General features: G+C 44.7%; 1 protein-coding gene across 6 annotated transcripts in view; it reads left to right on the top strand.

The window, feature by feature from the left end:
• The window catches only part of LOC137786301 (meiosis inhibitor protein 1), a 48,677-nt gene that overhangs the window by 35,001 nt on the left and 1,074 nt on the right, over positions 1–12,602 (top strand). For 4 of the 6 annotated variants that reach the window (XM_068578080.1, XM_068578082.1, XM_068578079.1 and 1 more), the window contains 8 exons: positions 11–121; positions 1,479–1,654; positions 1,967–2,051; positions 3,261–3,445; positions 6,472–6,553; positions 6,835–6,941; positions 8,093–8,224; positions 12,258–12,385. In XM_068578080.1, the coding sequence (XP_068434181.1) occupies positions 11–121; positions 1,479–1,654; positions 1,967–2,051; positions 3,261–3,445; positions 6,472–6,553; positions 6,835–6,941; positions 8,093–8,224; positions 12,258–12,385 (1,006 nt within the window). Of the gene's footprint in view, positions 1–10; positions 122–1,478; positions 1,655–1,966; positions 2,052–3,260; positions 3,446–6,471; positions 6,554–6,834; positions 6,942–8,092; positions 8,225–11,872; positions 11,945–12,257; positions 12,386–12,602 lie in introns of those variants that run through there. The other 2 variants (XR_011077573.1, XM_068578083.1) reach the window with 2 other exon arrangements.

Raw genomic sequence — 12,602 nt, 5'->3', positions numbered from 1 at the left:
TGTGTTCCAGTGAGTAATATAGCAGGGAGGCTGAAGCCTACCGACACAGAGAGCCTGCTACCTGCCCTCAGCTACCTGTACTGCTGCCTGAGTCTGTCCCCAGCACACTGCACCGACAGAGGTTAGAGACACTTCTCTTCCTGTCTTTTTATCGACTCGCTTGTTTTTTACTCTCTTCAACCCCCCCCACCCTGCCCACTCCTACCTTTTCTCTCTCTCCCTCTTCATCCTCTACATTTTTCTGTGTCTCTGTTCAAATATGTCCCTTCTTTTGCCCGGTTTTATCAGAGGCGAGAAGCTGACCTTGACAAGCATTCACTATTATGTAAGACACAGAGAAAGGAAAAAGCAAACACGCTGACACCTGCTGTATATACGTAGTGGCACATTGTCTTGTTCACTTACAGTTACACAATCAAGTCGGAGAGCTTCTCACACATTTGCACAAGATCCCGACAAGAGCTCAGTGTCGTGTTGTTGCTTGCTAAACATGAATACACAAAGAATAGACAAAGCCACACACGCACACAGAAACGTACACGCACCTACACAGTAACAAGGTCATTAAAGATCAGAGATCTCAAACACACACATGCACAATGACACAAGGGTGGACAGAATCAGTTATTTTTTTATTTTCGCACATAGTAGAAAAATAGCAGATCTGGGCTAAATCATTTATTATACCAAAAAAAGAAAATCCCTCCTGCTGAATCCTACAAAGCCGAGGCAAAATTAGGACCAAGGAGCCAAAATACAGAGAAGAAATAACTCCACGGTTGGAGATAATACATATGATGGAATAATTTATAGTGAGCTGCCATCAACAGAAGGAATCAAGGCATCTTAAACCTCCTCCTACCAAAGACATCAATTATTTGATGCCATTGATTTTGTTACAAGCTAAATAATTAAGAAAATGCAACTCATCAGAGGTCAGCAGCAATGAGCTGGTTTGTAGTAAATAAGGCAGGTAGCGGCCAGAGAGGGAGCACAGCTTGCCTTTGGGAAGCAAAGCTAATTATGCCCGAAGCTTTGCTTTGCCGCTTCTGCTGTAGGCTACCTGCATTCACCATCTGCTTCTTCATCACGTGTGGTACGTTTACAGATGCAAGTTGCTTCTGCCTCAGGCTGGAGGTTCTTTCAACTGCTGGTTGTATATTAAGTCAAACCAAAAGACGTGTGCACCGTGCACGTGCTGTGCGAGTGAGTGGGTGAATGTGTTTGAGAGCGTGGGCCCGTGTGCGTGTGATTGTGCCAGAGTGTATTTTAAATGTAAAAAGTTCAATTAATTAATGTATCAGTTTGTGATGTTTCACAGAAAGGTGTGCGTGTGTGTGTGTGTGTGTGTGTGTGGTTGCCTGCAGTGTGTCACCATGCAGTCATCCAGACCAACTGCTATACTCTCTCACTCACACACTGACATACAAGTGCAAATCCCATCAAAGTGTGATGACATCGCGCTTTGTCCTCCCCAGCTGTCTCCGTGCTGCTCTCCAACAGTGGACTGATGGACCAGCTGCAGACAGTCGCCTCCTCCTCCTCCTCTGCTCCATCCCTCACTCCATCCGCCTGTCCTCCTTCAGCCCTGCTGTGCTGCAGCCATCTACTCCTGTCCTCCCTCATTACCTTGCAGCGCGTTCACTCTGCTCAGGTACACACCTCAGCTCAGCTCTGCTCTTATCACAACTTCGGTCGAGAACTTAACACGGTCAAGGACGAGACATAGAACATGCAGCAAATGGAGCAGAGACTCAGATGTGAACACAGAATACAAAACGCTATTTGGATCCATTCGATACTCATAACAGTTGGGATGTGATACAAAACAATGCTGTTTCTTCTCTGCTCTCTCCTGGCACTGCAGAGTTAACACATTTTAGCTGTCAATGATGTTTTAATTTGTTATTCTTCTGATTCTCTCATCTCTCTCTTGTTCTTTCTCTCTTTTTCTCCATTATTTAAGGTCCCAAAGAGCATCAGCTGGAGTCTGGACACCGCTGTGCAGCGACTCCTTGTTCAGAAAAGGAACACAGACAATCTCTTGCTGGGTAACAAACCATGAATTCTAATTGATGATTGTTTTTAAAAGACTGACAGTCGGTACCAAAACAGTTCACAATGCATGTGCGATGCTTAAAGCAAGTGTGTGTAACCCGAGAGCACTGAAGGGATTGTGTGCTCACCTCCCGTTTCTCTCTCCCCCCATTTAGTTTTTGTCCTTCCAGTTTTCTGCATTTTCCTAATCTCTTCTCAGCTTCATCCTTTCTGTATTTGTGTTATTCATTATTTTACACTGTCCAGTGCGATTGCAGACATTAGAGGGTTTGTGAAACCAAGACACGTCAGTGGAGTTAGATTCGGATTTGGAGCTTGTCGGATATCTCCCGGTTATTGCAGCAACTGTCGATATACTGTGTAAGCTTCAGGATGGACTAATGAGGTTCACCTCCACTTGGTTTCCACATACTCCTCCAGCACAGGTAAAGTGTTTGTTCCTGCTTTATCCTCAGTGGAGTTAACCAAAAGCTGAGCATGAATTTCACACACTTTAATTATATTAAGTGGCCCTCATCTCGCTGCACCACTCGGAGACAGATCATCCCTGCTGCTCCTGTGTCTGTGTCTGTCAGCCGGATAAGTGGCCTGTCAGGGTTTGCTGTGATGTATCGGCCCCCTCTCTCTTTCTTTCTCCCTCTCCTTACTCATCTAACCATCCCTCCCTCTCTCTCTCTATCTCTGTGCTGTGTCTCTTCTCCCTCTCTTCTGCTGCCACTAATTGAGTCCTCCCTCCCTCAGAGAGCTCTAATCTCAGTGTACATGGCATTAGTGCCATTCAGATGGCTGGCAGCCCTCACTTTGGATCCCTATGTGTTTTAGCAATCACTCTGGCCGTGTCTCTTTCTTTATCTCCATCACTACTTTGGTCCGTCAGTCTCTCTGACCTTCCTTCAACCGTGTCTCTCACTGCCTCGCTCTCTGTCACAAATCAGTTAAAATGTCCCTCAGTTCCTCTCAACTGTTCCCTCTGCCAGTCATCGTATTCCCTCTGCTTCTTGCTTTTAACATCTTTTTCATTTCAAACTTTTCACTTCTCCACCTTCCCCGTTCTACCATGCACCTGTTTCTCTCGTGGCCTTGCCCTTCACATTTGTTTTTCATTTCTCATCTTCCTCCGGCTCTCCTGTGTGTTTAGGCATTTCATCTCCGGACATTAACCACTCTTTGTTTCTTCCCCATCTCTGTCTCTCTCTTTCCAGTCAGCTACCTGAGGTTGCTGCAAGCTCTCCTTGATGCTGACCTGTCATCATTAGTGGTGCGTCTGAGCACCGGTACCGGCCTGGTCGGGTCCAGACCTCTGGGGGTTGAAGATGGTGCTTTGTACCCGCTCGGCTCCAGAGGAGCCCAGTGCCTCTCAACTGCTCTCAGCGGACTTCTTTTGCAGGTTGTACTACTTTAGACTTTAACAACCTAAATGTACTTGGGGGTATTGATCTTTGTCTTGGCGTGTGTGTATGTGTGTGCGTGAAGATACGTGTGGGGCATACTTAGGTGTGAAAATGAAACTAAGAAGGAGATTGAGGGCGAACTAGATTATTCGAGACAGGAGAGATGTTCCATTAAAGGGGATATTTATACTTTTTAGGGTTTCTTTTTCTCATGTATATACGGTTATCATTTTGGCTTAGGACGTTAAATAGAGTCAAAGTTTGGAAAAAAAGAAGAAAAAAAGCAGATATTCATAACACTGCCATAACGATACGGTCTCTTGCCTTACTTTCACTCCACCTTTCATTCTGCAGCAGAGATAACATGAAGGTAGTCTTTCAGATCTGAACAGCATGAAATCGAACCTGCCTTCCACGAACAAGGTTGTGCAGAAAATGAGATTTCCATTGATTGAGTAGTTGGCGTAATGGAATGGCACACATCTCCTCAGCATTGACTGTGGTTGTGTGTTACGTAAGAGGCTGACTACTTGCACTACTTCTCCTGGGGGCCAGAGAACAGAGCAAGAACCGAAATGGTCCAAAATATCAGTCATCCATTGCACAACATAAGGCAGGAGGCAGACCTTTAGAACAAATTTTACCTATTAACTTCTGCTGCACACTTAACTACTACATATGTTGATACTCTACACACGGCTTTGATATCACAGTTGACTCAACCTGGTAACTCTTTATGATCTAAGCTGCAGCATCACAAGACACTGAGGCACTACTGTACATAAAGATGAAGCACTAAAAGGCTCCATCACACAGTCAAACTATATGGACTGCTACCTTTACTGGCGTCACTTAACAGCCAAGTCTCAACAGCCACACAATAAAGGAGGCATTGTTTCTGTATTACTGAATCTAATGGATTGGGAGCCAATGAATCACAAGGCTCGGCAGGACTTATGAGCAGCTCCAGGACCAGTGGTGGTGATGCGTTGTTACTGTGTACATAAAATGGCAGGAAGATACTTTTTTAATGCAACTCACTTTTGAGACTTATTGCGCATTTAATGGACATGGGCGCAACTTATTTTTAAGACCCGTACATACAGTAGCATGTGATGAGGATACAAGTAGGACCGGGTGACAGAGAAAATCAAATATTAACAGAGGTTTGACCAAATGCCTCAATATCAACATTAAAACGATATCGTTGGTTTGAATATTGGTGCCTTTTCAAAATATTTACAGGAAGAGATTTTTTATGAAACCACCTAAACCTAATCATCAATAATATGTGAGTGGGTAAATGCAACTATTAGAACAGCTAGAACAGTCTGGTAAGATTAAAAAGTTACATCACTTGAATGTAATCCAGAACTTATAACCAGGAAGAGACAACACTTATTCCATGTCACGATATCTGGTCTCATATCATGATATCAATCATCCATACAAGACATGCTGGACAAAAGAGCTTCCTTGGCCACATACATTTCTAAATGAGTCTTGAGAAGTGTGGGGTTATGTTCAAGATGAAGTATTCCTACACACACTGATGTCTAAAACTGTCTAATGTATTTGTTTAATCCCGTGTCCTCGCGCTGCTCGTCCTTTTGACTGACGAGGATGAGCAACCTGAAAAGGGTTGGGAGTGGATGCTGTAAATTTACACCAGCGTTCAGTCATTTGGAGTCCAGATTGAAAAGCCATTCTTGACTCAGATACTCATCGAGATAGACGTGATTTATAGCGCAATGATTTGTTTTGCTGTGGCAGGTCATTAAAATTTTACCGACACAAAATGTGTTCAAATCATCAGCGCGCTGCCGCCCTTGCCGGCGGTGAGAGGTCATCAAAATGATGTCTGAACCAGAGAGAAGGTGTCAAAGTTGTCGATGGAGGTGGAATGGGAGCCTGCGATGTATTTTAATGGGTAATCAAATAAGTTGGAAAAAGGCTCCCGCTAATGAAGTGCAATACCACTGGGCTCGTTCTGATGCTCATTTGCATGCAGACTGCAACCGTGCTGTGAAACCCAGCTCCTCCAGCACACTGGCCAGCACTGCACCATATGGTTATGATGATGATATGATATAAACAATACAGAGACCAGCGCTAAAGTTAATTAGTAAGGCTTCAATCATGACAAGCCAACAAAGACATCAGCATACACAGTATAGGTAGTTATGTTTTTGAGTCTGACAATCTTCAGATAGTGTGGATGAAATATGGTAACTTTGGGGTGTTTAGGTGTTCGGCCTGTCGTCTTTCTTTTTCTATCCAGTGCCTCTGTTGCAGCATTCAGCCTCTGGTTCCACACCAGTGACATTTCTCTCAGTGTAAAAGACTTTCGAGGTGAACTGAGCTTCCGCTCTCTGGTTCAGTGCTCTGTAGTCGGCTGTTCAGCTGCTGATACTGTAACCGTTCCCCTCTCTCCTTTGTTTTGACTCTTTTTTGCCGCTTGATGCTCAGTATGAAATACTGCAGCTCCCACCCTCTACTTTCTTGACTGCTTTTCTTTTTCTCCTCACTTTCTGGCCTTCCTTTCTCCTCTAAATTATTTTCCTTTCATCTTCGTCTGCCCTCTTGCCTTTACTAACTTCACCTCCTTCTCTCTCTCTCATGCCCACCTTTCCTCTCCTATCTCCTCCGCTGCATCTCAGGATTAGGGTGTAACTCTCCGCTGTCGTCGAGATATCCGCCTGGCCTACTTCAGTATTTTTGGACACTTTAGAGTGCTCACTGCCAGCACCGCCACTGTGGGAGAGACATGCATTATTAACACCCTCATTCAGTCGCTCTCTCCGGTGTTCCCTTATTCTCCCTTTTATTTCTGGGTGCAACTTTCCACTGCCGAGCATGTGTGTTTGTGTCCATTGTGTCTACATCGAAGTCCCGTGTGCTCCTAAGACTTACAATGATCTGACATTTGTAAGCTGGAAGATGTTATTTCTTTCTTTTCTTTTTTATCGTACGCTAGCCTCCTCTCTCATGTCTTCAACCTTCCGCCTCTCTTTCTCCTCAGAAGCATGAGCTGTTGCTGAGAGCCTCCGTCAACTGTCTGAGCTCCCTGCTGGGCTTCCTCCACAGGAAGAGTCCCACTACAGGTACCAGACAGGGAGACAGTTTGGGGAGTGAGGGAGTGTGGGTTTATCTGCGCGTGTGTGCATGTCAGAGAGAGAGATGAAAGAGGATGTGTGCGTGTGCAAGTATTCTCAGGTATTATTCTCCTATCGGCACTGTCTTCAGCGCTGTAGCATGCCATTAACTGTATGTCATTAACCATGAACCATTTTCAGTAATTGCACCAACAGAATTGATCTGGGTGAGGCATCCTAACTTGTCATTTTTCCTCTCTCTGGGTGGCTTTTCTTTGCTTACGTGTTAGAAACGTACGTGGCATGTAAGCCATGGAGTCGATTCCTCATCTACTGCCTGCTCAGCTCAGGAGAGAGCACCCGTCTGCACCCTGTCACTCTCAGACTCATCACAATTGTGAGATGTTTTACACACACACACACACACACACGCAGACACACACACACTCAAATCAAGTATAATTTATTGGGCATGGTTTTGAGCAGTAATACATATTTGATATTTATATCATAAAAAGTTAATGAAGGTAATGAAAACATAAAAGTGGTCGGGTATTTGGATCACATGAGTAATGAGAGTGAATATAGTACAGTTTTATGAAAGCTGACGTACTAAAAAAAATATATTACCATATTATCTGCTATGAACCAAGGCTCTAAACATTTTTCATTTATTCAATTAAAGCAGGGGAGGAACTGGTAAGCTGTAACTTAGTGACCCATCACGTGCAAATGAACAGAAACTAAATTGAGGAATTTGAGAAAAGAGATTTTTTTTTCTCTCCGACATGTTTTAGTTTTTAGAAAATTGAAGCAGATTAAATTGTCCCTTTGACAAGCGCCGCCCCCCGACTGCTACTCTGTCAAGCTGTCAGAGCCACCATGAAGCACGCACTGTCACGAACTGCAATCCCTGAATAGATATTATCTAATTTGGGGGAAAATACAAAAGCTCTTTCAGGGTGAAGTAGACAGAAGGGTTTACAAAATGTGTTTGAAGGATATATCCAGAATGTCGAGCAGGTTAGAGCCGACAGATCACAGTTTCAAAGCGAACCACCACATCACCTGGGACAAAAAGACAATGAAATTAAGGAACAATACTGTTCCTGTAAAGCCCGGCAGGTTTGTTACAGCAGCGTGTGTATACATTCAGTTTCCCTTCGGTAGCTAGCGTAGCATATACGCGCTAACGCTAACTGATGATGTACTAAAATACAGTTTTTTTTTTCATAAACTTATATATCCTTCCAACTGCTCCAGATAACGAGTATCACTATATAACATTTAACCAGGGTGAGCTCCAAATTTATAAAACCAGCCTGAAAATGACAAAAATCTGATTGCATGTGCGTTTATAGAGCAGAGCCGGTTTGTCGTCGGATCCAGGTCAGAGCTGGCCAGCGCTGCACTATGATTGGCCAGTTAGCAAAAGGTCACTTCACCTCTACTTTGTCCACAATGTCACACCACTTCATTCTTTATGCTTACCGCTGTCTCTCTTTATCTCTCCCTCCCTCCTCTACTTGTTTACTTTGTCCTCGGCAGCTCCTGAAGCACGGCAGTACTTCAGTGCTGTGGGAGCCTGACCTGCTCCAGCTGATGGAGGTGGTGGAGAGGAGGGGGCGGGAGGTGCTCAGTGAGGAAGCAGCACTGGCCCTGAGGCTGCTCCTCTCACAGGTACACACATGCGTGCCGACACACACGCAGAACAACTAATGGACACACTCACAGCCATAGACTTGTATCGCCGCGTTATCCATAAATATCTACATTTCTTAAATAAATGAATTATAAAAAAAATCAAGTTCTTTATCAATTCTGTATCAGTCGGGTTCACGCTGGGTTTTTAACACTTTGTGTTTTTCTGGTCCTGCTGTCCTTCACGGCAAATGTTTTTTTTATGCAAATAAAATGCCAGCATTTTTGACAGAAGCGCTGCAGAAACGAAGTGCCAATTTACAACAGTAGCCTCAGTGTGGGACTTTATCACACTTCAGTGACACAGCAGTGACAGGTAGCGACTCTAGTTTATTGTTGCATTTGCAAAGACGTGTGTGTGTGTGTGTGTGTACTGGTGAGCTAAAATAGCTGATGGCGCATCCTGACCCATGACATTGAAGCATAGCACCCTCCCACCTATGGTTCTCTCAGCACTGTTTTTGATGTTAAGGCTGTTAGCTGCGCGTCGCCGCCATGTTGAGAGCCGTTGAGAGGCAACAAATATGCTCTGATTTAAGAATTTAGCACCTTCAATGGTGTCAAGGTGCAACAACCAGGGACCCGAAGCACGACTCACAATACAGAGGTAACAAATAATATTCCTTTACTTGGAGTACCGGCTTGAACAGACAGAAACAGGGAAACAGTATTGACCGCTGGAGAGGTTGGTCAGAAGCACACACAATAATCTGGCAACGGGCAGGGGACTTAAATAGTGAGGCACTAATGAGGGGATGGGCTGCAGGTGAGACGGTGTGAGGACCAGGTAAAGAGAATGAGGGATGATCAGGTGTGAATAGCAGGATCTGAAATGACATGAGAGTTAATTAAACAGGCAGACAGGATGAAAATAACTAGTAAGAAGAGTAAGGTGTTGAGCTGAACTGTGACAAATGTTCAGTCGTGCTTTTCATTGACATGAACTCAGTAACCTCATCTGTTGTACAGACCCTTCGGCATCCAGACTCATTCGACTCATTCGTCACTAATGGCGCTTCCAGCTGTGATCATTGATTCATAATTTACACACGACTACAAAATAGAATAAATCAGCACTCGAGTACCTTGCTAAAGGTTTAAGAAAAAACAGAACAAACCAGCTTCGCGGAATAATCTTTATCGTTGGAATATTTATTCTTCTTTTTTATGTTAATACGGCCCCAGCTTGTGTCTTTCTCTCTTTTCTTCCTTTCATTTAATTGTGATTATTCCAAACTGAGCCTCTGGCAGTTTAAGGCGAGGAATAGAGCCCGAGTGTGGCCAAGACGTACATTGAACCCAAACAGCTGGTTCGCATTGAGGCATTTAAGAAATAGATACATCACTGCAATCTCACTCAGTAGACATTTTTCTTGCTGCGGGCCATTTGTTTGAAGATGATTGCACACAGTCTGAGCCTTTTAGCGCTGATGTTGGATGTAAACTCTACTACCCACAGATGTTAAATAGGTTGTGTCAGTCTAAAGGCCTGGACTGGTTGCTGAATTATTCATGTCACTGTTTATTAAAGGTTAATCTGTAGTTGTGTGTAAAGCCAAAAGTTAATTTTACATGGAAACCACAAATAAATTTTAAAAAGTGACACTGAAACCTATTGTAGGACAGACATCATACAAACAAGTGCAAACAGGAAATATTCATAAATAATGTTAATTTAATAAATGTAATCTTTGCCCTGCTCAGTTGTGATCGCAGCATTCACTCGTGATTAGTATGATTCGTCAAATCACGTCAAACACGATGAACTATGTCTATTTCGATGCCCATGTTAGCTTTGAGGCGGATGCATAAAGCTCATCTGGGTTTTATGCTGGCTTCAAGACGTTATAAAACACAGGAGCAGTAAGCAGCCACATCAGATTGCGTAGTTTAAATTTGGCATCGCATACCGGACCAGAAGCACATTTAGTATTCTGAGAGAAGCTCAGAATCAGAGGAGTGACAGAATGATGGCACAAACTGCAGCTCCCCGTGCAGCAAGTGCCAGGGAATCACAAATCTGTGTGTGCGTGTGTGTGTGTGTGTGTGTGTGTCGTGGTTGCCGCTGTGTGTTTCTGGAGATATTGATGCGGTTTCGGGGAGGCAGGGTTCAACGTGTCAGACTCCTCTTCACAGTCGCTAGAGAGTATGAGTTTACGTCCCCAACATGTCCTCCGCTCCAATCTGTCACACAAACTCACACACGTTGAACTTTGTCCAGGCGCTCTGGATCATCTGCCTGTGGACTTCAATCTAAGTCACGAGGAAGCTCTCCGTGCACATCTGGCAATGCTCTGGTGTCGCATCGCTCTCTCGCTTCCCTCCTGATGAGGTGTGTGTGTGTCATGGAGGCGCGTATGTGCACACAATATGACACAAGCCGCTTGAGCCCTGTGGCTATTTCCAGTCCTCCATTCAGACTGGTTGAACATGTGCTGGCGCTCCAGCCTCTTACAGTGTGTGTGTGTCTGTATGATCCAGTGTTGCGGGGTAAAAGGGCTGCGCTACATGCTAAGTCATCTTGGCAGACCGGAGCTGGACTTATGGGAGAGTCCCCCTTTCATAATTTGTAATGCTTGAAGACTTCTCATAACTTCCCCAGACTGCAGGGACCTTTTGTTGCCCAGCACTCTTTCTCTCTCTTTCATTCTCGGGTACACAGCCTGAGCGTTCACTTGCTCGCCCATTATGTTTCTCCCCCCTATTCCTTCACCTTACTCTCTCCTCTTCTTTTGCTCTCCAAAATGTTCTCACCCCGCCAACTTCTCTCCATTCACCTCTATTTCCCCCTTTAGACACTTTTTTTTTTATTTTGCCCCTTTGTTCACCCGCCCGTTCCTCAAAGTATCATCCTCTCGAGTAGCTTGATGGGAACTGCCGGGAAAAAACAGCTTTAACTTTCAATGCAATATTCACTTGGATATGGAGACCCTTTATCTCTCTCTCTCTCTCTCTCTCTCTCTCTCTCTCTCTCTCTCTCTCTCTCTCTCTCTCTCTCTCTCTCTCTCTCTCTCTCTCTCTCTCTCTCTCTCTCTCTCTCTCTCTCTCTCTCTCTCTCTCTCTCTCTTTCTAAAATAGTTCCCGATTTTTCTTCCTTCTCCAGTGATGCAGAGAATGATGATGATGACAAAGACGATGATAGTTTTGTGACAACAACATCAGGGATGTTGGTGCTTTAATAACAACACTCGGGCTGCTGGAGCTCACAACAATATTGCGTTAATGCGGTTGTAATTCTGCTGTATTGCCTGTGACAACTGACAGTAATAGTTTTGTTTTGGCAGAAGAAGCTTCTTTCTGTCATGCTTTCTTATTTAGATCTCTGCAAATCCCAGGTGTGTGCGTGTCTCCCTCTGAAGATTTGCCTGTTGTCAGCCTTGCCTTTGTTTTTTTGTTATTTTTAAAGATGCAGTATACAGCGTTCAGAGCGTTAATATTAGTTCATTAGTGGCAAGCCGCTGTTTGCTATGTGGCGACATAGTAGAGAACTGTCTACCTGAGCAGAGAATGAAGTCGCCTTTACTCGCTTTGACGTGGCCGCCGCCCTGGCCGTAGTGCTTTTCGTGCACGTACGTGCATGAGGGCGTGCCCCACTGGTCGGCTCACGCTGTCATACGGCGGTTGCAGGTGATAACGGCGTCCTGACCGACTGCGGTCATTGCAGGAAGCGGAGGACTGACCCTCCGGTTCCTCCTTCAGGTAAACACTCCATCTGCATTTTTGCTGTAGTTTACGTTAAAAGCCGTCGCCCTGTTGAGAGCTGTTGAGAGGCAATCGAAATGCTCCCGCTCTTCTATATCAGCCAGGCGGGATGAAAAGACATTGTATCTTCTCATCTCCCTCCTCACTGCCGATTAACCTTTTAGTCCCAATATTGGCTTTATGTCCTGTGCCCTTTTCTTTTTCATTTCTCCGTTCTCCCTCATGTTCCTTCCTTACAATTCTGCTCGTCTCTCTTTTTAATTCAACAAAGTCAAATTCTCCCTCTGTCTCACCCCGTTTGCTCATTCAGATCCAGAGCAGTGCGCTGCAGTCGCAACTCACAGGGGACCAGGAGCGGAGAGTGAGGAGTCTGATCGAGTCCCTCGGCCCTCAGACGGCAAGCGAGGGCTGCAGCCCCAATCTGCCCAGCAACGTCTTGTATCCCTGACCTGAAGTGAAACACCTGTACACACAACACGCACACACACACGGCGACACCATCACAACAAAGCCACTTCCTCAGACATGTATGTTTCTGATAAGCTCCAACATGCTCGCAGCACATCATGAAAGACACTCATGCTGCACTTCAAATGTCAGCAGAGAAGTGTCTTTTATTTTTTTCTCTGGCCACTCATTAAATGTCTGTGTTTTG

The sequence above is a fragment of the Clinocottus analis genome, unplaced genomic scaffold, assembly GCF_023055335.1.
Source record: "Clinocottus analis isolate CAN_PGR_092001 unplaced genomic scaffold, fCliAna1.0.p SCAF_16, whole genome shotgun sequence".
Classification (NCBI taxonomy): Eukaryota; Metazoa; Chordata; class Actinopteri; order Perciformes; family Cottidae; genus Clinocottus; species Clinocottus analis.
Note: the sequence above shows the minus strand (reverse complement) of the source record. Positions and strands in the feature narration are given on the sequence as shown.